We start from the raw sequence: 23,816 nt of genomic DNA, 5'->3' as shown, positions 1-23,816 counted from the left end.
ACAAACCTCATCCTTTGAGTATTCAAATGGTTGTCCGATTACTTGATGTGAAAAAAGATCAGTTTTGCCCTCAAGAAGATGAAGAAGAAATTCTTGGTCTTGAAACACCATATCTAAGTGCAATTAGTGTTTTGATATATCTTACAATAATTTGCACACGACTAGATATTATATTCTCAGTTAACTTACTAGAAAGATATAGTTTTGCATCAACTCAAGGGCAAATAGAATGTGGTCAAACATACTCTACACTACCTTCATGAAATGGTTGACATGGGATTATTTAATCCAAAATTATCAAATATTAAATTAGTTGGTTATGCAAACTCGAATTACCTTTCCGATCCGCATAAAGGAAGATCACAAACAGCATACATGTTCACTTAAGGAGGTACATCTATTTCATGGAGATCTGTCAAGCAATCATTAGTTGCTATTTCTTCCAACCATTCCGAGATTATTGCAATGCGTGAAGAAAGCAAGGAATGTATTTGGTTGAGATCAGTAATTCAACATATTCAAGATAAGTATGAATTATCAACAAATCAAAAGAGTTTATATAAAAGGTTATATAACCAAGCATATTTCACCAAAGTTATGTTACACACGAGTTCCAAACGAACGGTAATATTGATGTCAAACAAATACGACTATGTGAAAATTTGGCAGATCTATTCACTAAAAGCATTATCAACTGGAACATTTAAAAAGTTGGTATACGTCAACTTAAAAATCTTTCATTGTAAATAATGAAGCTCTATATACTTTTGAGGGGGAGAAAATGATCATATAGATTGTACTCTTTTTTCTTCGTTAAGGTTTTTTCCACTGGGTTTTCATTTGCAAGGTTTTAATGAGGCAATCCTAAAACATTCCAAGGTATACAAGAGTATTATACTATTTTTTCATTGGGTTTTTCCTTGATAAGATTTTACTGAGGCATGTTCTTTGTTTATGATCATCTAAGAGGGAGTGTTGTAAATATATGAATGTAGTAAAATACATTTTATATATTTGACGGATGATCATTAGAATTATGACCCATTCATATATTCTTATTTTCAATGTTCATGTATCATCTTGATTCATGTATTGTCATTTCTCAAGTTCATGTATCTATTTAATGTAATGTATCCTCTCATGTCTATAAAAGGGAGTCTTGAAGAAGATTTGTTATAGACAACAGTAAAACTGTTGAGAAAAATAATATTGAGTTTCTGAAAAATTAATTTTATATATTGTAATCATTTAAATTTCTGGTTACTTTTCTTTAATTTTATAACATTTTAATTAAAATTATTAAAACTCTGATTTAATTAAAATTAAAATATAAAAAAGTCAAAAGCAAAATAAGAGAATTAAGCAAATCCAGAAAGCAAAATTCTGATTATTTTAAATATTTAACTCTTATTACAATGATTTGCAGTGAGAACGTGGTAGATAGCCTATTTAAGATGGTCCCAAATAATAAAAAAAAAGTCATGCAAAATTTCCACCATGACAATAAATTAGTAGGACCCATCAATTATTGGGTCCTGACCATTGTGCTGTTGCAAGTAATCCACAGCCACAAAGCACAAGTTTTTAAGACGATAATTAGATTGTGCACTCAGCTTCCAAATCAAGCGCATTTATGTGTTAAAACAATGGAACCAACCCACTGTTGCCATTATTTCTCGCTGACTACCATCACCAACTAATCATCTTCCCATAACATGTTTTGCTCAACTTATTGCCATAAATAAATGCACATTTTGGCAGAAAGTTCACGAAATTGAGCAATTTTCCTGCAATGGCCTCGCCATTTATGCTGATCAGCAGTCACATTTGCTGGAACTCACACAACAGTGTGTTCAAGTCTCAAGCACGTAGGCGAAGATGCCACTCAAAAAAAATATTTTATTTCATCTTCATCTTTATCTTATCGTCTCCACAACTGTATTTAACATTGTTCAATCTCATGCCGTGAGTCTATGCACTCCCAAGACTAGTCGAGACTATGTTTCGAGAACGGTAGTGCCAATAAAAAAAATATTTTTTAAGTGTCTTTGTATTTAAGAAGTTAACTTATAAATACCCTTCAAAAAGTCCAAATCTATTTGACTAAAATTATAAAATCTAAAGTATAAAAGTTCGAGTTTATACCGTCCGGTGAAGAGATTGGGGAACCAAGATTTACCGTCAGAACAACTGAAAGTTGGATACTTGCCCGGAAAGTAAATGTGAGAATGCAGGGGCAGAGGTCGCCAGCAAATTCCAGAGCCATTTATATATACATACAGAGAATGGGCAACCCAAAAGTCCAATAAATTGCGCATTGAATGAGATGTACGTCCGCATCAATGAATTTTGGAATTAGAAAACCAAGGGAAAACACTCCAGATTTCCACGAGGCAGTGTCAATGACATGAAGACCAAGATGGACAAGTGCTATTGCAGCTCCAACTTCCAATGCAACTTCACCAAACTTTCAATCTTTATGGACAGCAAAAGCTGGTCTATGAATCACAGACAATAGCGTTTCCCTAAAAGAGTTGCATTATAGCGTTACGTTCTCAGCAGCAGAAATGTGAACAGCAGAAGAGAAACCAACGGAATCAACTCCTCAGACTTTTCTATCTCCTGAAGTTATGTGCATTACATGCTTTCCCCCCCAAATTCTCACAAATAGTTGTTGAACATTCAAGAGAAATTAGTGCTACAAAGGCATACAAAGTAAGCAAAACAGATTTGATACAATTAGCAGCAGTAAAACGTCATATATGCATTGAAAGAGAAGAAATTAGAAATTAAATAGCACACGATGGGGAGAAACAGATGGGTTTTTTTATTCACACCATAGGCACCCAAAAACAATCCACTTACATACAAGAGAAGAGAAGAGAACACATTATTTTTCACGCGGATAAATCTAAGAAATGGCTAAGAATACTGAGCAAATTCTCAAACGCAGAGGTCATACAGAGAGGAACCAGAGCTTCTTTTTTTTTCTTACTTTCACACACCCAGTTACCGTCGAGACTGTTACATTCAACATAGAGCATGAAAGCCAAAGGGAGAGCCAGAACCACGGTTTCTCATCTTCATAAGTGCCCAAAAGCAGCAAAGCAGTTAGCTTTTCTCGCACACCACCATATTCCAACAAGTACAGGAAGAATTGAATTGAGTTCACCCGTTGTGGTTGTACACAATTGTAAAGAAATGCAATGTACTTCTGCAAAAACACAATCTTCAAGTCCCAAGTTGCAAGCATAGTCTTGAGAATGTCGAGGTTGAGTTTTATACGAGCAAGCAGCACCAAAACCAGAGACCGCAATCTTAAATATGTTCCCGAGATGCCACAAATTATATAATTATTGGGCTAGATTTTGCATAAGCGCCCTACTTCAGAAACACCCTTTGTACCTTCAATTGTGAAGTACAAACCCCTGATACTTGACTCACTCCATCCTCCAACAAAAACCCCCCCAAAGCCTAAATAAATGTGGACCCTAAACCCTAATTAATCTTCAAACAGAGTGGCGAATCCCCTAATGGATTGCCATTCATCCACACATAATTTTCCAAATCTCCACAAACCCTAATTCCTTCACTCAAAGCTAAAAAACCTAACCCTAAAAAAATTCACTAAAAATCCACTTCACTGACACGCGAAAAAGGAAACGAGCAATAAACATACATATATGTTTTATATACCAAATTACGAACCCCGCCGCCGCCGCCACTGTCACCACTACAGCACAAAACGAGACTTGATTACTCAACGAGGGTCGTCCTCTCTCCGACCCGAACTTCCCTGCGCGCCCGACAACGAAGCCAGCAAATTCAGATGTCCCGGAAGGTAATTTCCCACTCTAGCCGCCGACGCCTCGCCCATCGGCTGCTGCTGCTGATGATGATGATGATGGGTTACAAACATGGACGGTTGCTGCTGTTGCGCCGCCTGCGCCTGCACCACCATCTCGTGCGACGGCGCAGCAGCGAAGCTCCAGAAGTCGGGTCTCGCAGGCACCGCCCAGAACCCACCGGAAGCAGCGGACCCAAGTACGGAGCCCATAGAATGACCCACGTTGACGCCGGAGCCCTCGTCCTTTCCGTCGCCGTCCTCGTCGGCCCGGACGCGCTTTCCCAAGATGAAGGGAGCTGGGCCCAGCAAGGGCTTGTGGTCCATAGAGTGGGAGAGGGACGAGGAAGTGGTAGAAGAAGAGAGGGAGGTAGAGCCGCCGCCAGCTCTAACGGAGACGGAGACGGTGGAGAAGCTGGCGGGGGTGGTTCCGGTTCCAGTGGCGGCTATGATAGAGGGCTCGGCTTGGCGGAGAAGCCACTCGATGGTCTGGCCGTCGGACTTGTGACCGAGCTCACGAGTGAGCTGGAAGACACGGGCAGCGCAGATGATGGGCATGCGGATGCGCCTGCCACGTCCATCAACTTTGCTGTGACGGTCCTTAGAGGGGGGCTTTTTGACGGAGAGAGCACCGTTGGAGGGGGGCTGCTGCCTGGGGTCCAATAGGGCGCCGTTGGTGACAACGTTATTGGCTACGTCGGAATTAGACATGGGTCTTCGTCTTCGGTAGACCTAGAGAGAGAGAGAGACACGCACAGAGAGAGAGAGAGAGAGACAGAGGGACAGCTGTTTTTATTTGTTTTTTTTTTTAAAAAAAAGGAGAGTGTGTTGTATCAGCAATGGCTACGGAGAGAGAAAGAGAGAAGGTATAGTTTGGAGGGTGGAGAGAGAGAGAGAGTGTTTGGGAGGGGAGACAGAGAGACTAATGATTGAGAGGCAGGAGCTGGTGGAGACAGGAGGGGTGGCACATGGGTGGTGGGTCCCTCATCTAACACTACACAACACCACACCACACCACCAGCTCACCCTCCCTCTCCCTCCCTTCCTTCACCTTGTCTTTCCAATTGTGTCTTTTGCTTAGTTTTCTCCTGCTCCTCTTCCTCGTCTTCTCTATCATTCAATGTGTTTTTGGTTTTGTTGAAACGTGCATTTTACGCGCCTCTTCCGAGAGCGGATCGACATCCCACCCCAACAAATCAATGGGCAGAGGGATTTTTAAAGTCTTGGGAGGAACGGGCCCCACTCCGGTGCCGTACTTTTTTGTTAAAAAAAAATTTCAAATTGAAAAAACAGTGTCGTGTATAGGATCCATCCATCCAAAACCCAGCAGTTCAGTTGGTCCCGAGAAGTTTCGGCCTATATATTTTGACAGCCTCCGTAGCACACAACAGTTCCCAAGTCCGCGGTTATCAATTGTTGTTGTTATTATGGTCAAGCCACGTGCTTATGAAATTTCCATCTCTCTTTTTGTCTATTTTTAAGCTATCTCATTTCTACCACCAACGAGTCACGAATCACGACTACTCCCTTGTGCTTATGAAACCATCCATGACACTCGTCTCAGCACCATCAGACTGCCCTTTAACGTTGAAGTTACCCCATTTGGCAAAAAGGAATTATGCTCGTCATTTCAGATCATACATTTTTCATATTTTAAAATTATTTTTTATTATTTTATTTTATTTTTATTAAATTAATTAAATTATTCTACTTATCATCCATACATTACATATTTGTTATAGGAAAAAAAATTAAAATAGATGTGATGTATGATATATGAGGATAATAAGTAGAATTATTCTTTAATTAAAGTGTAGGATAATTCCAATAAAGCAATGATGCCCTTTATGCCTTGTTGAAACGCTAATGTAAAGGTATTTTATAACCAATTTTGTACTAAATAAATAAATAAAATTATGTCATTTCATTAAAACTACTGGATATTCTTTTATTTTAATTTTAGAATCCAAATAACTAATCTCAATTTTAAAACAAATTAGTAAAAAGAGATTAAAAAAATGTATAAATAAACTATATATTGATCTCCTTATTTCCAAATAAATTATGTCTCAAATCTATTATATATGTGAACCATCATGTCTCCTGAAAAGGCTTAATGGGAATTAGATACTTTAAACTTAAGTCAAATGTGGAAAGAAAAATTTTATTATAAGTAATTTCGCACACGAATATTAAATATAAGGTATTTTTTTATTTTTTTAATAAAAAATTTATGTGAGTATTAATATAAGATTTGATGTGCCAAATCACCAGTAACTAGCAAAATGTAGAATAACCCTACGAAATGTGGATGCGGGTTGAGGTTGTTGTTGGTTGAGTTGTGTGGTGAGTATCTTTCGTACCTCTGGCCTTCTCAGTGGTCCTTGTACTTGTCTCTTCTTTTGTTTCCATGATGTAATTGAATAGTCAATCCTAATTTTCTATTGTTGATTACTATGTCATTATAAATTAAAAAATAAAAACTCTTCTCTTAGTAGCTTTAGGATGAATTATTCCTTTTATAAGTTATTATTCACTGTACACACCATACATCTTATAAAAAAATAAAGAAAAAATTGTAAAATATAAGATTTAAAAATGAATAGTGACTGATGCATAGCTAGCAAAACTCCTTTAAAATTATCAAAGATATGTCCATCAAAATTATCTGAAAATTTAGGTGAACATAGAATTATCATTTTTGACTTGCATTATATTTTATATTTTTTTTTATCTGCTCTCTTCTCCTCGACGCTAATTTATAAGTATAATTATACTGCTCTAATCGAGCTGTGACGACCTAGTACAACTTCAACCAATCCAACTGGGCATACAAACAATGGTTTGTAAGCCAGTGTTGTAATATGGTTGGTTTGGTTGTACAAGGAGTTTGATTTGAATTGGAGTTCACTTCATTAAAATGAAAATTAGCTTCACTCAGTTATGATATGTATCAACCAATCTAAACCAACTTACATTTCTAAGATTCTTATGGCATCATCAATCTCTGATCTCTTTCTCTTTCACATCTCTTGGTTCGGGGAAGACCTAACAAGGTAGGACAAGATGTAACTTTCTTTCATCTAATTCTAACTATCTTTGTAGAATGCAATTAGAATATCCAAATAAAGAATTTTACTAACTAAATTAGTAGCCTACAAGTTACCCTTTTGATTTCTGCATCTCTGGCTTCTAAGAATTACTTTGGGAATTGATGGCACAGATAGTAATGTTAAACTCAAAATGCACGATTATTGTACAAGTATTTGATAAAAAAGTAATTCCCACAATGAAAAAGTGACGTGACGAGATGGCTCTTTTTAGATACAAGAAGTATTTTAGTTTATCTCATCTCATCTCATCATTATAATTTTTTTAACTTTCTATACAAAATATAATAAAAAATTTAACTTTTTCGAATTTTAAAATAATAATAATAATATTCTAATAATATTTTATTTAACTTTCATACCAATTTCCTATCAAAACCGCACGTGAATGTGCATATGAGATTATGTTGATAGACAAAATTAAGTATTTAGTTAAAGGATAAGATAAACGATCATCATTTAAAGTAGATCATCCAATATTACGGCTACACTAGAGCATCTCTCAAAGAACACAGATTCAACGAAATCCATCCCAAGTACACATAATCATCAAATATTCTATAAAAATGACTTCCTTCATTATTTTATGAAATAGTGATCAGAGTGACTGTGAGAAGTTCATATCTCTGGGTAGAAATTTAGACTGCGTTTAAATATTAAGATGATTTTAAATAATTTTTTATTAATAATAAAGAAATAAATTATTTATAAATAATAATAAAATAATATGAGATTACTTCCCATTCCAAATATATCAACTCAATTTAGGTACTGAGAATATCTCAAATATTTTTAAAATACCTCACTATTATTTATTATTTTATTATTACTTTTTACTTATTTTTTACTACTATTTAATATTTTATTATTATTTTTTTACTACTATTCATATATCGAATATACGAGAATGGCTCATACCTGAGAATACTTTCTACTAATTCTATTAGAATTGAATAGTATAGCTTACAACAGCTAGTTGTTGTTGTTGTTTTTTTTTTTTTTTTTTTTTTTTTTTTTTTTTTTATGAAAATAGTGTCATTTTATTAATGAACCGAAGTTACAACTGTGACTTATCAATATATGAAAAAATCTAGACTATAAGCCAACTACGTATAAGCTCTGGGGCTTCCCCACACACAAATTTCTTTGTAGCGGACATTGTCTTTAACTCCTCAATAAACTCTCTCGTAACAGAGAAAGCATTCTATAAATAGAACCTGAAGGCCCTCTATCCTCCTAGGGAGGAAAAGTACGGGACACTGATATGGACACTAAATCCAATAGCCTATTTCTATTTTATTAAAAACTAAAATTACAAGAAAACAAATAAAACAAATAAAACATATTAACAACTAACAACTACTAACTAACAACTAAACTACAAAACCACAAGCCTTAGTGTGACCCGAACGTCACGCCACCGCAGGCATTGGCATCTCGAGCCCCGACGGCACGAGCACCCAGCTCACGCACGGACACAACAGCCTCCACTACGTAAGCAGCACCTACGTGCAAACACTGGTCGTACGATATCACCGGCCATGACATCGCCCCCCACTCTCGAATAGCTCTTGCCCCAGATTACAGACGATCCAAAGGCACCACACCTTACTTGGGTCAACAAAAGAATACAAGAACACAAAAACAAACATATCAAAAACTGGAATAGAACAACAAAGAAACAGAAGATCCAAGCGAATGAACAGTGCACGATGCGTCGGCAGTGGCGCTTGCAGGGTACTAGTCACTCGGGGAGGAAAACCGACGGTCAATCTTGGAAGCCCCGGAGTCAAGGAGTCCAGAGATGCCGAGCGTGGCATCGGCAGAGAGCTCCGTGGTGGCGCGTGATGGGCACGCGTCGACGAGATCCGAAGCTTCGTCCCGCGCGTGCAGGCTACGCTCCACTCCGATGAACGCCAAATTTGGTGGTCTTGAAGATCGGCGGCTAGGTTTCATCCCGATGGGGCGGGTGTAGGAGGGTGACGGCTGCAAAGACCCGAACGTCGATCCTCCCTTATTCGGCCTGAAAAACAAAAAAAATAAACCCAAAAAACACTACACAGAAAATGACATGGACAAACGAGAAGGGGGAGGGGAAGGAGAAAGAGGGGGGAGGAGCCGAAACTCCTACCCCCTTTCATTCGATCTGAAGTTTTAGAGTGTTTAGAGAGAAGGGGGAGGATTTTCCTCGAGAGAGAAGTTCGGGCTTGATTTTTAATTTTAAAAACACCGTACAGCAGCTAATTAAGAGCATCATGAGAGCACTGATAATATTGGCTTAGCCATCGTAAAGACATCTTGGCCATTAGTTACTGTTCAACAACATATTTAGATGGAACCGTCCCACAGCGGTCTTATTTCTTTATCTTATGTAACTATAGGTTTGGAGGATGCATGGTTGTTCTTGGCGAGTAGGATGAATTCCTTAGAAATGTGAATTTCTTTATTCGATACCAACATTAAGGCCGGTACTAATAATCTAGTTCAACTTTCCCTCCTTTCATATATGAGAATTAGGGGTGTGCATCCAGATTCGGATCCGGATATCCAGCCATAACCGGATCCGGATGGTAAAAGCCAGGCGGTTATCCGCCCGGATTGGGCGGATAACCGGATCCAATCCGGATATCCAGTTTGTAACCGGATATCCGGATTTTTCACTATAATCTGGATTGTTCACTACATGCATAATCCGGATTTTTCACTTTAATCCGGGTTGTCAATATTTTTTTTTTAAAAGAAGACTAAACTTAAAAAAATGTTTTTATAGCACTTGTTTTTTTAAAAAAAAAAAAAAAATCTGATATGCTTAAATTGCCCAAATTTTTTTTAAAAAATAATTTAAACACTTTTTAAAAGATTTTTATAAAAAAAAAATTAATTAAGGAACAAAATAAATAAATAATATTGTTGTTACCACACAATGCAAAACATAAATTTACAAAGAACAAAAGAAATATTAATACATCACAACTAATTAAACTAAAACATAAATTTACAAAGAACAAAATGCATTAGTCTTCACATCTTGAATCTAGAATTGGGGGAAAATTTTCTACTAGATTGTCTCTCCATAAGCTGCCAACAACATCAATTACAATAGAAAATTGAAAACTATAATGATTAGAAACAATAAGTCAAAAAGAACAAGAGAATAAAACTTGAAACAAAACCTCACAAAGACACTACAATAATTAATCTAATACACCAAGTAGCTTATTTTTTGTTATGAAGCTTAGCTTACATTTCTTCTTTTTGGTGAATGTTCCTACCATGTACTTGCTTTTCATTTTAGCTACAACCTGTTGTCATTTCTATTCTCATATAGGAATTGCAAATAATGATTCACAAAGATAAGCAACACACATGGTAGAGGAAAACAGATTTGTTGTTTGTGATCATGCAACAGAACTACGAAGAATAACCAGATTTACTAGGTGCTAAAAAAAAAGTCTCTTTTGCTTTTTATACCTGCCAATTTGAATTTACGTTGAAAGAAACTTGCTTCCAATGTAGATCTCCTGCAATTGAAGGTTAAATATCAAATAAATCAGCCAGCTGCCTTCTTATCAAATAATTCAAGACAAATGTTTTGCTATACTAACCCGATGTAACAAAATGCATGATCCCTGAGAACAAATATTTCAATGATTCAATTAAAAATCTTTGACAATCTCTCCAATAGTTATTTAAGTGTATTTCCAATTAGCTAGATCAAAGTATGTTGTTCAGTATCTCCAAGAGATCAGAGACTGAATACAAGCAGCAAAACAAAATACAAACAAGGCCACGTTTGCAAATAATAAAAGCATTCAATTAACTTGCAGCAGGTTGCCTTGCAAAAATGTTAAGACAATCAAAACAAATGAAAATCAGTATCAAATCTCCCCTAAAATATAAAACATGGGGCTTCAAGAAAATGCACCATGCAGGTTTTAATTGCAAAAGATTTTGTCAACAGATCAGATAACAGCTAGGCAAAGTGCATGGCTTCTGTCTTTCTTTTTCTTTTCTCTCTCTTTGAGCTAATAAACTCAGCTTCTTGCAGGTCACAATAAGCGAGTCATTTTGGTCATATTATCGGCAAACAAACACAATATTAGATTTGTATATACTATTTTTACCCAAATTAAACAAACCAAAAACAGATCAATGACTCTCTTATCCATTTTTAAACGAACCAACAACCCACACAAATCCAAACCCACTTACTCAAATTCAAAGTGCATTTAACTTTAAACACAACATAAAAATATCTACACAAAATAACTTACTCAAATCCAAAACCGGTCCGGATGCACACCCTTATTAAGAATCATACCTATGGTCGAAAAGCTCACCTCGGATATAGATATATAGATATACACTAAATTTATCAATATATATATATATATATATATATATTGCATCGATAGTTACTTCTTAACCGTGAATCTTGCTATTATTTATATTCTCAATAGGATTGTAAATAAATAGGTATGTACGATTGCTCGCCTGCTATTCATTCGGTTACATTCGAGTCGAGCTCAAATACTCGTAAAATAAAAGTTCGATTGTGAAAACAGAAATTTCCTGAATTAGTAAATGATATGTACTCTCGATCAAGCTTGACTCCACTTAGTTTAAGTTTGTTAAAGAACCACTCATTTATATATATATTACTAATATGTAACTTATGTAAATATATAATATATTGTTATTAGGAATAAATATCGACAAGTTAAAATTTCATTAGGGTCTATTCAAAAATAAATTAAAAAATATTCTAAAAGAATATGAGCAAAATTCAATAAATAACTTAACTTGACTTAAGCTTATTACAGAGTGCAAATAAAGATAGAAAAATAGCTCGATTCGGCTTGAACTCGTATTTTGATCCAACTAGACTCGGCTCATGAGCTAGTCGAGTAATTTGAGTAGAGCTATAAACGAGCCGAGCCGAGCCGGTCTTTGGCTTGCCGAGCTCGACTGGACTCAATATACGAGCTCAAGCTCGAGATTTTTTTTATTCTTCGTTCGAGCTCGGCTCGATAAGCTAAACACTCAACTCAAGCTCGAGCTCGAGCTCGAATTGTGTATTTTTTTTATTAAGATTTAATAATTAATAAATAAAATAAAATAAATAAATAAAAATCTAATATTGAATTTATATAACTAACAAATAGAACCTCTATTGAATTATAAAATTTTAAAAAATTTATAAATAATTAATATCTAACTAGTTGATATTTATCTAAAATAACAATATATTATATGCCTACATATATTATTAATACATACACTTAATATGATATCATATATCTATTTCATATATAATTCTTATATACTAGTATATAAAATTATTAAATTTTATCTACTAATTATTATAGAAATTATAAAATATACCTATAAAGTATATATTCACTATATAGACATAAATAATTAGATTATATATTATATATTTAATTATAAAAGTGGTATGCTTATATTATTAGTTACTACATATATGTGTGTATATATACATATGTGTATGTATATATTTATCAATATATGAATGAGTTTTAATCGAGTCGGGTTAACGAGTCGACTCGAGCATAAACGAGCGAGCCTTAACGAGCCTTAGATGAGCCGAGTCGAGTTTTGCTGGGTATGTATCATTTATAATTTGAGCGGGTATCTGCTTTAGCGAACGAACTTTTTTTTTCACGAATTGAGTTTGATTCGAGTTTAACCGAACAAGTACTGAGCGGGCTATCGAGTAGATTGATTCATTTACAGTCCTAAGTTTGAGTCATGAGGACTGGATACATTTGGTTTGCAAGCCACTCCTGTTTACTTTTTCTATTTTTAAAAATCTTGCAATTTTTTATTTTTATTCTAAAATTTTATATAGTTTCTAAAATAATTTTAAGAAAATGTTTAGCCATAGGCCACGTCAGTGTCACTGACAACGTGTCGCTTGTAAAAAAATGGAAAAAACTAGAAAATATTTAATTAAAAGCCAAAAAATCATTTTAAAAACAGAAAGTTAAGAAACGAACAAATAAAAGGACAGAAATCGCAAAACAATGCCTGAGCCACCCAGGCAACAGATCATGTACATGTTGATGCCATTGTCTTCATCAAAACCATTGTCTCCTGATCATCTTACAATTACCCGTAACTCAAAGAGTCAGTTTTCCTAATGACCGAACCGAACCTAACTGAAGGGAATTTGGTATGAATCTTTACTCGTTAGACCCTCCCCTTACTTCAACTGCTTATGGTCTGATGATGCTATTCATCATAGAGGTTTGAGAGACTAGTCGACCAAGTTTCCCCCACAGTTTTTGAAGTGAGAAGTACCATAAACCATCTTTTTTTCTCATCGTCCTTATATCATGCTGTATTGAAGGAAAAATTCTACACGCCACACTCCTATCCAATGGCAAAACTAGAAATTTTTTTGAGGGGCCGGCTTTTTTACTGTATGACATATTTATGTAAAATAAATAAAAATTAAAAAATCATAAATACATTACTATATATAAAATAGAATCTCAATGATTTGCTACATATATGTAGAAATAAGATTGTAAAAGTACAATTTAATATATTTTTTAGATTTTTTACAATAATGTTTCATAAACTAATATCCATCCATTATTATTTTTGTAATGATATATTTAGAATTTATTTTTTTCATAAAGACTATCAAGTGATCTTTTAGAATATCATCTTTTATTCTAGTATGTAAGTTAGTTTATTAAATTTTATGTAAAATCTAGATATTTTCGTATCACATTAAACATATAATGTTATAATTGAGACCTTAAATAAATTTTTTTTCTTACTTAATAGAGTCTAGAGGATAAAACCTCTCAACTATTTTTCATATAGATTATCAGCCTTAAATGATTTTTTTTGTATTAATTTCAATTTGAACTCCATACATTTAAGAAACCTATCATTGTATAACAAAAAATTCTAATTTTAATTTAATTTTGGTGAGACCACATCCTTGAAAACAGATATTATATATAAATTATACAAAATTTAGGAACTATAAGAAAAAAAATTGGAGAGATACATTTCTAAGTATATTGAAAATCTAGAAAATTTTAAAAAATATATGGGATTATAAATTTTTTTTTTTTGAGTTGGGGGGGGGGGGGGATTTTCTATATTAATAAAATTATATTGAATAAAATATTAGAATGTTGGGGCTATTTTAAACTTTTAGTAAATTTTTTTTTGAAAAAGTGTATGTGGTTTATGGCTGCTAATACGTAAATTTTATAAAAGTGTCAATTTTATATAGTGGAATGAATATGTGGTTTGTGGTTGTTAATGCGTAAATTCGCACCATAGGCCGAAATAGGAGAAAGAGTTATCGCTAGCATGGGGAGGTGATTCAGGCAACGATGACGTTGTCGAAAGCCCATGATGGTGGTTTGGGCGTCGATATGGTACTTGAACGTTTGTCCACGATAAATATATAAAGGAAGAGATGCACGAATTTACATGGTTCAACATAAAAGTCTACGTCCACGGATTATTTGTAGTGGAATCTACTATAATGGGTAATTTTAAAGTCTCTCATGACCTCGCATATCTCTCAGTACAATGGATAAAAGTAAAAGACCTGAAGGTTGAAGGAGATGTCATCTTTCTGTGGAGAGGAAATTTGAGGTGTCTTGTGAGTAGTGGAATCCTTCTAAATCTGAGGAGATTCTCTCTTTATAAAAATCTATTTCCTTCTGTGAAATGATTGAGTCACACTTGCCTTAAGAAGTCGTTTCCTTTTACGTAGTCAACTTGCCTTATATCTAGGCTTGATTCTTGGCCTTATTCTTGAGCTTTATTTTTTATGGCTAATTTTATTCCCAACAATAGCATTACTTAGCATTAAATGATTAGAAAATATTTATCAATTATTATTTATCATCTAATGATTAGATACTACCGTTCAAAAACTTAAAAGAATAATGGATAAGGCTGTGTTTGGTTGGCGAGCATATATGATCAACTCATCTCAAACAAATCATTGATGGGATCCACTACTTTTTCAACTTCCCATAAAAATGTTAAAACTCATCTTAATCTAGTTCATACATTCAAATACAAATCTCAATATATTTATATTCAAATATATCTTAATGAGATCTACAAAACACTATTATTCACATTTCAACTCAGATTATCTGAAATCACATTCGCATCTAAATGGAGTCTAGTGTTTGGTTGTTGGGCCTAGACCTGCAACCTGACCAGACCAAGTCGGGTTTGGACCTGACCCTGCTCGACTAGTTAAAAAAAAGGTGCCAACCTGAACCAAATCGACCTGGACCATTTGGGTCGGGTCGAGCCTGAATATACAGCTTTGGTGGAGCAGAATGTTGGTCAAGCATCCAGGGACATGGAGAAAGTGCTGGAAATTTCAATGAGTGAGATTGTCAAAGAGAACCCACCACTCCGAACTCCATCACCACATCCCCTCTTCTCCAAGCAGCTTTTTCATTGCCATGGCCGTGATTTAATGGCATGCTCTTGGTCATGGTTTTTTCTGGACATTGTTTTCTACAGCAGCAACCTCTTTCAGTCTCATATTTACGAATACTATCTCCCTAAAAAAAAGATGTGAATGCCTATAAAGAACGAGAATGATGATGAACTTATAAATCAACTGCTTTTGGGTAGATCTCTATTTATAAAATATGTTGGAAAGGGAAGATGTTCTCTTCCAAAACCCCAGCCCCATTGTTTCCCTCCTCCCCTTTCCAACCTCTTCATTGCCCTCAAGATTTTCCTCCAAAACAAACAACTTTTCCCTTCCATCTTTGCCCTCTCCACCCTCCCTCTCTCTTTCCTCATTTTCTCCCTCTACATCCAACCCATCAAATCCCATGTCTACCACCTCGAGGCCATCACCACCATCCTTATCGACGCCATCTCACTCTTGTACTATCGGTCTTTGGCTTCCTTCGTAGATCCAAAACCAAGTCATACAGAAGGGGAAGGGGAAGGGGAAGGGGAAGGAGAAGAAGGAGGTAGGGGGTAGGGTTTGATGTAGAGGTGAAAGAGAAGCTTAAAAACGGGTTTTAATAGTCGGGTTACGAATGACGGCTAGAATTTCATCTGGTTCGATGGTGTCGAAATCAACTTTTGATGTCAACCCAACTTTATCGGGTTAGGTCCAATCGGGACGTGCGGGTTGATCTGCCCATCGTGCTTCTTGCACAGGCCTAGTTGGACCCAACTCAACTCCTCTCAAACCAATCATTAATGAAACTTATTATTTTTTCAAATTTTTATAAAAAAAAGTTAAACCTATCACTACCTATTTCATGTATTTCAACTTAACAATATTAAGGTTGTGTTTGGATGTTGAAGTGAGTTGAGTTGAGTTGAGATGATAAAATATTGTTAAAATATTATTTTTTAATATTATTATTATTTTAGGATTTGAGAAAGTTGAATTGTTTATTATATTTTGTATTGGGATTTGAAAAAGTTATAATGATAAATTGAGATGAGTTGAGATGATTTATAGTTTCAAACGAAGCCTAAATCCATCTCAATGAAATTTACAAAATATTATTATTAATTACTCAACTCAATTTATCACAATATCCAAACGCAAAACTCTTCTTTTGAAAGTCTACTACTTTTTGTTTGATTTTTTTTAAGTGTCTTTGAAAAATTGAAAGCATGCACAGGCCTTGCTTTCCTGCTATTATACCAACTCAGAGTATGGTAAAGAGTTGTGGTGTATGAGCTGGTGGGGGATGCTGAAGGTCTCATCCATGCCATACAATCTAAAACGTGTTACGGGCCGATGCGTGGCATTTATCCCCGCCGTCAAGGCGCGTGGACTTGGTACTACCCCTCCTCCCTTTAAATTAAGCCAGTCCGTGAGTTTGTCCACTCCTGCCAGGTCATACTAAATTGACACCTCTCCATGTGTTTATTTACGTAGCATTGCCACTAATAGGTTTTTCATTTGTCCTCGGCCAGTCCTGACGACTGTCAGTTTATGCAGGTTAAAATGTCTTTATAATACCGCTTTATATATTAGTTTATTTGCGATGAATAAAAATCGACACGAGGGTATCTTTTTCAAAAAATACATTAAAGACAAACCTACACCAAACTAAATATTAATAAAAAAAATAAAAATTAAACAATATTGGAAATGATTTGGAAATTCAAACAATATAAGGCCTATCCATTCTTGGAGAAAACGTTGGTATGATTTTTAAATGTGTCTATTAAATATTTTATTTATTTTTAATAACTATAGATGTTTAAAATATACTTAAATTAAAAAAAAAGAAAGAAAAAATTTATTTAAATTGCAGTGTGTATATTTGGAATGTACATTTAGGTATCGTTTGGATAGTGAGATGAGATGAGATGAAAGTTAAAAGTTGAATAAAATATTATTAGAATATTATTTTTTAATATTATTATTATTTTTAAATTTAAAAATTTTAATTATTTATTATATTTTATATAAAAATTTAAAAAAATTATATGGATAAACGGATGGTGTGCATTCTAGCATTATCCTTCTTGGAGTTGGAGGTTCCAAGGTGGCTGACCACCCTAGGGCTAGGAGTGACTGGGATGTCTGGACCCTGGCTCCATCTCTTTGAGAGAAAAGTCTTCATATTTTTAGTATATATTTTAAATTTTGTTTTTTTACTCATTATTGAAAATGATTTGGCGGTTGTTTTTTTTTATTATTAAAAAAAAAAAAAACACGACAAGCTTAATTTTAAGACTTTTTTTTTTTTTTCGCAAGTTACTAGAAATATATTATAAACATAAAATATAGTTCAGTACATGAAAAATGGGAATAATAAGTTTACAGTTACAAAGGTGGATCTTTGCCACTATGGAATTATAATAAGGATGCTAGAATTTGGATCAGAGGAATGTTTCCAAAGGCTTGCGTTGACGCTGTCCAGTGCGCTAGGTTGTGTGAGTATCAATTTTTGGATCGATGAATTTTTCTTATTGTCCATACCTTGAATGAATTAAGATGATGTCTAATATCGTTTATGACTGGACTTAAATTCAATTCTTGGATGTAAGAGGTGTTGGAGATGGCTTGAATTGTAACATCTGAGTCTCCTCCCACAATAATATTTTCCAGCTTTAGTCTTGCAGCTTCTTTAATGGCCATAAGAGCTGCACTAGCTTCTCCTAGGTTTGAGTTAACCTTGTTGATCAGGTCTATAATGGCGAATAGAACTTCACCATTGTCTTTCCAGCAAATGGAGGCTAATATGGAGCCCTCCTTACGGATTGCAACATCAAAAGTAAGAAGATGGCTACCGACAGGATATCTTACCTCATTAATTCCCATTTGGATATTTTTTGCTGCCCAAGCTTTGCAATGCTGAGTATATGATCTGGAAACTGAGGTCACATAGCTTTGAATAGAAGGTTCAGCTTGCTTGTGATCTACCTTGTTTCTATGGAGCCAGAGATTGTCCATGGCTATGATAGCAAAGTTTTGGAATTCCTGGATTTCTTCTTCAGGAACGTTGAGATTTTTCGAAGGGCTCAAAATAATATTAGTCCAAACATCCATTGGTTGGGTGGCAAAGGAGGATATATCAATAGGCCATTTTGATTGTCTCCATACCACTTTAGAGAAGATACAGTTGAAGAATAAATGATGGAGGCTCTCTTGTTCAGTATTGCATAAGGGGCATTTAATAAGGTCTGGTTCCAGGTTGAGAACAGTGCTGATGAGAGCTTTTGTTGGAAGGAGATTTGGACTGATCTTCCAAAGGAGCATTTTGAGTCTGTCCTGTACTTTCAACTTCCACAAATTTTTCCAGTTAATGGCATGATTTATGTTCACAGCATGGTCATTTTCATTGGCTAGAGCTGCATAAGCCGACTTAACAGAGAAGACTCCTGAGGAGTGATGGATCCATTTGGCTTTATCAGGAATGAATTGGAAATTGTAGTTTGCTAGAGGAATTTTTTGAATTTCCTTCAAAGTATTTTCAGAGAAGAGAGTATTAAGGAGTAGGATATTCCAGCATCTTGGCTATTCAAGGATCAGTTCAGAGACAAACATTGTATGATCAACAACTGTCAGGTTTGGATTAGGGATAGGGATATAAGATGGTAGGGTTGGAATCCAAGGATCAATCCAAACTCTAGCGGAAGCCCCATTGTTTATCTGGAAACATATACTTTGCCTAATAAATTCTCTTTGATTTAAAAGAGATTTCCAGAAAGGAGAATAAGTTGGTTTTGGGAGTACATCAAGGAAGCAACTATTGTTAAGGTACCTCTTTGAGATAGCTTCTTTCCAAAGTCTATTGGGACCATTGAGGAAGAACCAGGCAAGTTTGGAAACAAGAGCATTGTTGAAAAGGTTAATCTGTTTGAGGCCTAGGCCTCCTATGGATTTTCGAAGACATATAGAATGCCATGATTTAGGAGTGAATTTTTTCTTTTGAGACTCCTCATAACCCCACCAAAATCTTCTAAAAAGTCTATCGATATTCTTTGCCATGAATTTAGGAAGCATCATTTAAGACTTTCTATTTGGTGGTAATAAACTCGGAAAATATATAATAAACTCCAACATGTGAGGAAATAATGGGCTGATCATTCTACATGTTTTGGGTTCCTAATGAACCGAGCAACTTGCGATCAACAGTTTGAATTTGATTATTCGAACTCGATTCATTTAATAAACGAAATATTCATAAACATTAATATTGATTCGAACATTAACGACTAAAACTCCTATAAAATAGTTTAGGCTTCAAGCATCCTTCTGCCTATCTTGATTGCCTTCAAATATAGCTATTTTTCCAAATACTTCCCAATACATAGTGAAATGTGCAATTATTGACATCTTAATGTCCTTAAAAAATGGAGCTATTTTTCAATCTATTTTTAAACAATCATTTCGGACTGCGGTGATAACATCAAGAAAATTGCCCTTTGATCATATTGTCTAAATACAAAGTAATTTCGCTTCGACTTTAAAAATAGATTTAGGTTACGTTTGAATGTTGAGGTGATTGTAGATAATCTGAATTGATTTCTGAATAGTAATATTTTATAGATCTCATTGAAATATATTTAAATGTAAATAAATTGAGATGGAAAATGATAGGATTATTATCATTCTACTACTCATTTACTACTCTTTTTGATTTTTTTTTAATTTTTAATTTTACTTAATGGTTAAAGAAGTGACTATTTGTAAAATTCTATATTTTTTTAATTTTTTCTTAATGATTAAGGATGTTAAAAAAAACTTAAAAGAAAATGATAAAAAAATAAATACATTATAAATAATAAATAGGTATTAATGAGTAGTAATCCTATCACTATTCAATTCAGATATGTATTTGAATGTATAAAATATGTTGAGATGAATTTAACCTTTTATAGAAAGTTCAAAAAGTAGCAGATCCCATCAATAATTGGTTTTAGATGAATTGAAGTGATATTGCCATCCAAACATAGGCTGGGTTAAGAATTATTCTTATCTATTTTTTGATTGGATATTTAAAAAGAGAAATGATATTTATCATCTCAACACCACATACAATAATATGATTTGTCATTTTATTTAGAAAAATTTTACTCATCATTCCCACACCACACACTACACATAATTTTTTTTATTTTATTTAGATAATGAGTAGAAGAACTCAACTAATTTAGAAAGAAAAAAACTAAACAAAATAAAAAAAATAAAAATTTTAAAAAATAAAAATAAGTGTGGTGTGTGTGAATGATGAGTAATAAATTTTTTTATTTATTTAAATACATATATTTATACATGAATATGTGTATTTAAATAAAATAAAAAGAAATAACAAATTAAATATTAGTACGTGGTGTAAGGAATAATAAGCAAAATTTTTCATTTAAAAAACATTGGAAGTGTTGATTGACCAATATGATTCCCTCGTCAATGGGGTACATTGAAGGGTCAATCCAAGAAGAGAGTCATGTTCAACTATCATTGACGCTGAACTGCAAAGGAGGCAGGCACATCACCTCCACTTTTTCGTTTCTTGCTAATGTTGTTTTGACAGGAAGAATCTGGGTGGTCCATGATTTGTACCACTCTTTAGGCTCAAGTAGGCTACTGGTTTGTAGCCAATTGTGTCCATCCATTTCTTATAATTTCATTTATAACTCACTTTCTCTGGAGTCATGGCCTCACAGTCCATGCCCATGCTTGAGGAAGATAGGGGATCTTGGGGTCAGGTCCTAGTTTAGAAGCTGCCATTTCTTCCAATCTTGAAAAAGCTTTCTAAATAATGCTAATGGCATTAAGTGGATCTCATGCTACTAGTGTTACAAATAACATTTATGCATTGACTTTTGTAGTAAATAACAAAATGTTAATTTTTCATTGAAATATAGAGGGGAAAAGCTTCTTGTACAAGAACCTAAGTGCGAAGGAAAAGTAGTATTAGGAGTACTGCGGGCGCTCTTAAAACAGGTCTGCATGTCCAATGACATAAATTAGGACCGGTTTGGGTAGTGAAGTATTCTCATAATAAGAGCCACTATTATTCGTTATTTTATTATTATTTTTTACTACTATTCACTAATATTCTATCATTATTTTTTATTATTATTTATAGAATATCTGAGATTACCTCACTACTTAAACGCAACCTTAGTATGCCTTCTTTAGTATCAATTGGTTTTAGGTGATTTTTTTTTTTTTTAAATTTTATAAACAGCTTGTTTTATTCATAAACATCTATAAAGGAGAGAGAATACAATGAGAGCATCCTTTCCAAGAGCATGAGCAATTCTGTTTTTATTCCTACCAATGTGATTCCCTACCCCAAGTATCAAATCTAGCAAGCAAAGATCTTGTATCAGACACTATCATGTCCGTGCTAGTCCAAACCTCTTCAGAGTTTTTGATTCCTTGAACTACCTGCAACTCATCTCCTTCCAGAATAATATTTTTGAATCCAAGTTCGATAAGGCTCAGCTGACAGATGTGACAAAGTACTAGACTGCTTCGAGAAGGTAGACTAACCAAAACCGATGGGAAGAGATGAGTATTACTAGAATTTGGGCGAGAAGTGGTGTTTGTCGGATTTGGTGAGGAACGACTTATTCCTTGTTGGGGGAGGAGACTTAATTTGGTTGGGTGAGGAGAAGTGGTGGTGTCAGTATTTTATCCATAACTTTAGTTATAGGTGTCAGAATTGCACATATGACCCCAACCTGGAAAGGTCTCTTTGGCACGCACGTCATGGTCACCACGATCTGCCTGGTAGGCCCATTGTCAACTCCAAAATCAGCTTCTTTTTTTTTTTCCCTTTCGAATCGTCACTTTTAGTCAATTCTTTCATTTTTGATTAATTTTCTTTTATGGTAATGTTTATTTTTTGTAATGATTTTATTCTGGATTCTTAAGCTAGATTTTAACCATAGTTATCTTATTTCCTATTCTATTGTTTGGCCTTAATTACAATTCTTCCCTTTTCGATGGCTATTTATGCCCAGCTTGTGGGCTTTAGAAGAATATATTCAATTTATTTTATAGTAAAACCCTAATCTCAGAATTTCTCTCTGTTTGCGATTTTCTCAATTTCAATATCTAGCTTCCGTTGTTTAACTAGCCGTTAGAATAATCTCCTATTTTGTCTCGGTATCACAAGTCCTGGTAGAACAGCGTGGCCTGAAGAGCATCAACTACCTCTGCTCGAAAAGGGTTAAGGAAAAGGTCCATTTATGATAGCACCATTCCCAACCTTGCAACGAACTTTATCCAGAGTAGCATCCCAGTTAAGTTTAAAAGTTCCTGGAGGAGGTGCCTGCCATTCTTCATTCATATGATATTTTGTCCTGGCATTACTAGCTGAAGTTGTGATTTATCTTAATTCAAACAATAAGTTCTTTGCTTGCTGCACTAGTGTGGAAAGATGTATGAAATTATCCTTGAAGATATACTCATTCCTCCTCTTCCATATTTTCCAGCAAACAACAACAAATTCCTCCACATCTTCCTTATTTAATACAAGCAGCATTTTCTCCACTTGCTCCTTAAAGACCTGGCTTTGTGATACACTCTTTTGAATATTGGTTGCACATTGCCCCCATACATCACTAGCTGAAGTGCATTCCCACAAGACATGCTCCACTGTTTCAGGGTTTTGTTTACAGAAAAGGCACTCATGAGTGTACATTTCTTTTGAAGAGATTAGCCCTTGTTGGGAGGACATCTAGACATGCTCTCTAAAGGAAATTTTTGTTAGTGTTAGGAATATGCAAGTGCCAAATCTTAGTCCACTCTTCTTGCTTTGTCTGTGGGGCTAAGGATTTAAAACGATCTTGTAATTCTCCACATAGGTGATATGCACTATTGACAGTAAACATTCCAGTGGTAGTGCATCTCCGAATCAACTTATCAGGTTTGTTGCAGTTGCTTATAGGAATTGCTTTTATAAGTGCAGCTTTCTCTGTTGAGAATATCGCATTTACTAGGGACTTCTTCCACTGGTGTGTTCGTATCTGTGTCTATCAGATTAGAAAAACCTTGGTTTTAGGTGAGTTGATAGCTCAATGTTTGGATAAATGGTATTAGAGCTAAAGTTTATTACTTCGAATTGCAAGAGTACATATCATCGAGGGAAAGATTGTTGGAGTATCTCCAGATCTAATAACGATCCATGTGACCATTGTAAAAAATATGCCTAAATTAGAACGAAATAGTTAATTACTGGTAGATTGACAATTCAATAGTCATGCAAAAATAAAAGAAAAAACAAAATGATATAGGTAATTACCGTTGGTTTTGAATACCATTAGTTAATAGGCACCGAATCAATGTCTTTTGGTAACAATAATTACAAATTTGGACATGACCTTTGACATTT

General features: G+C 34.6%; 2 protein-coding genes across 2 annotated transcripts; both read right to left on the bottom strand.

The window, feature by feature from the left end:
* Positions 1-2,806: 2,806 nt before the first annotated feature.
* Positions 2,807-4,991, bottom strand: LOC121255330 (transcription factor TCP7-like). The gene has a single exon (XM_041155592.1). The coding sequence runs from the start codon at positions 4,553-4,555 to the stop codon at positions 3,761-3,763; it is 795 nt and encodes a 264-aa protein (XP_041011526.1). The 5' UTR covers positions 4,556-4,991; the 3' UTR covers positions 2,807-3,760.
* A 4,984-nt stretch (positions 4,992-9,975) lies between these two features.
* On the bottom strand, positions 9,976-19,305 carry LOC121255133. Its single transcript, XM_041155413.1, has 3 exons — positions 19,230-19,305; positions 17,945-18,846; positions 9,976-10,032 (listed from the first exon to the last, which is right to left on the bottom strand). The coding sequence occupies exons 1-3, from the start codon at positions 19,303-19,305 to the stop codon at positions 9,976-9,978; spliced, it is 1,035 nt and encodes a 344-aa protein (XP_041011347.1).
* Between the last annotated feature and the right edge of the window lie 4,511 nt (positions 19,306-23,816).

This window comes from Juglans microcarpa x Juglans regia, chromosome 3D (genome assembly GCF_004785595.1).
Source record: "Juglans microcarpa x Juglans regia isolate MS1-56 chromosome 3D, Jm3101_v1.0, whole genome shotgun sequence".
Taxonomy (NCBI): Eukaryota; Viridiplantae; Streptophyta; class Magnoliopsida; order Fagales; family Juglandaceae; genus Juglans; species Juglans microcarpa x Juglans regia.
Note: the sequence above shows the minus strand (reverse complement) of the source record. Positions and strands in the feature narration are given on the sequence as shown.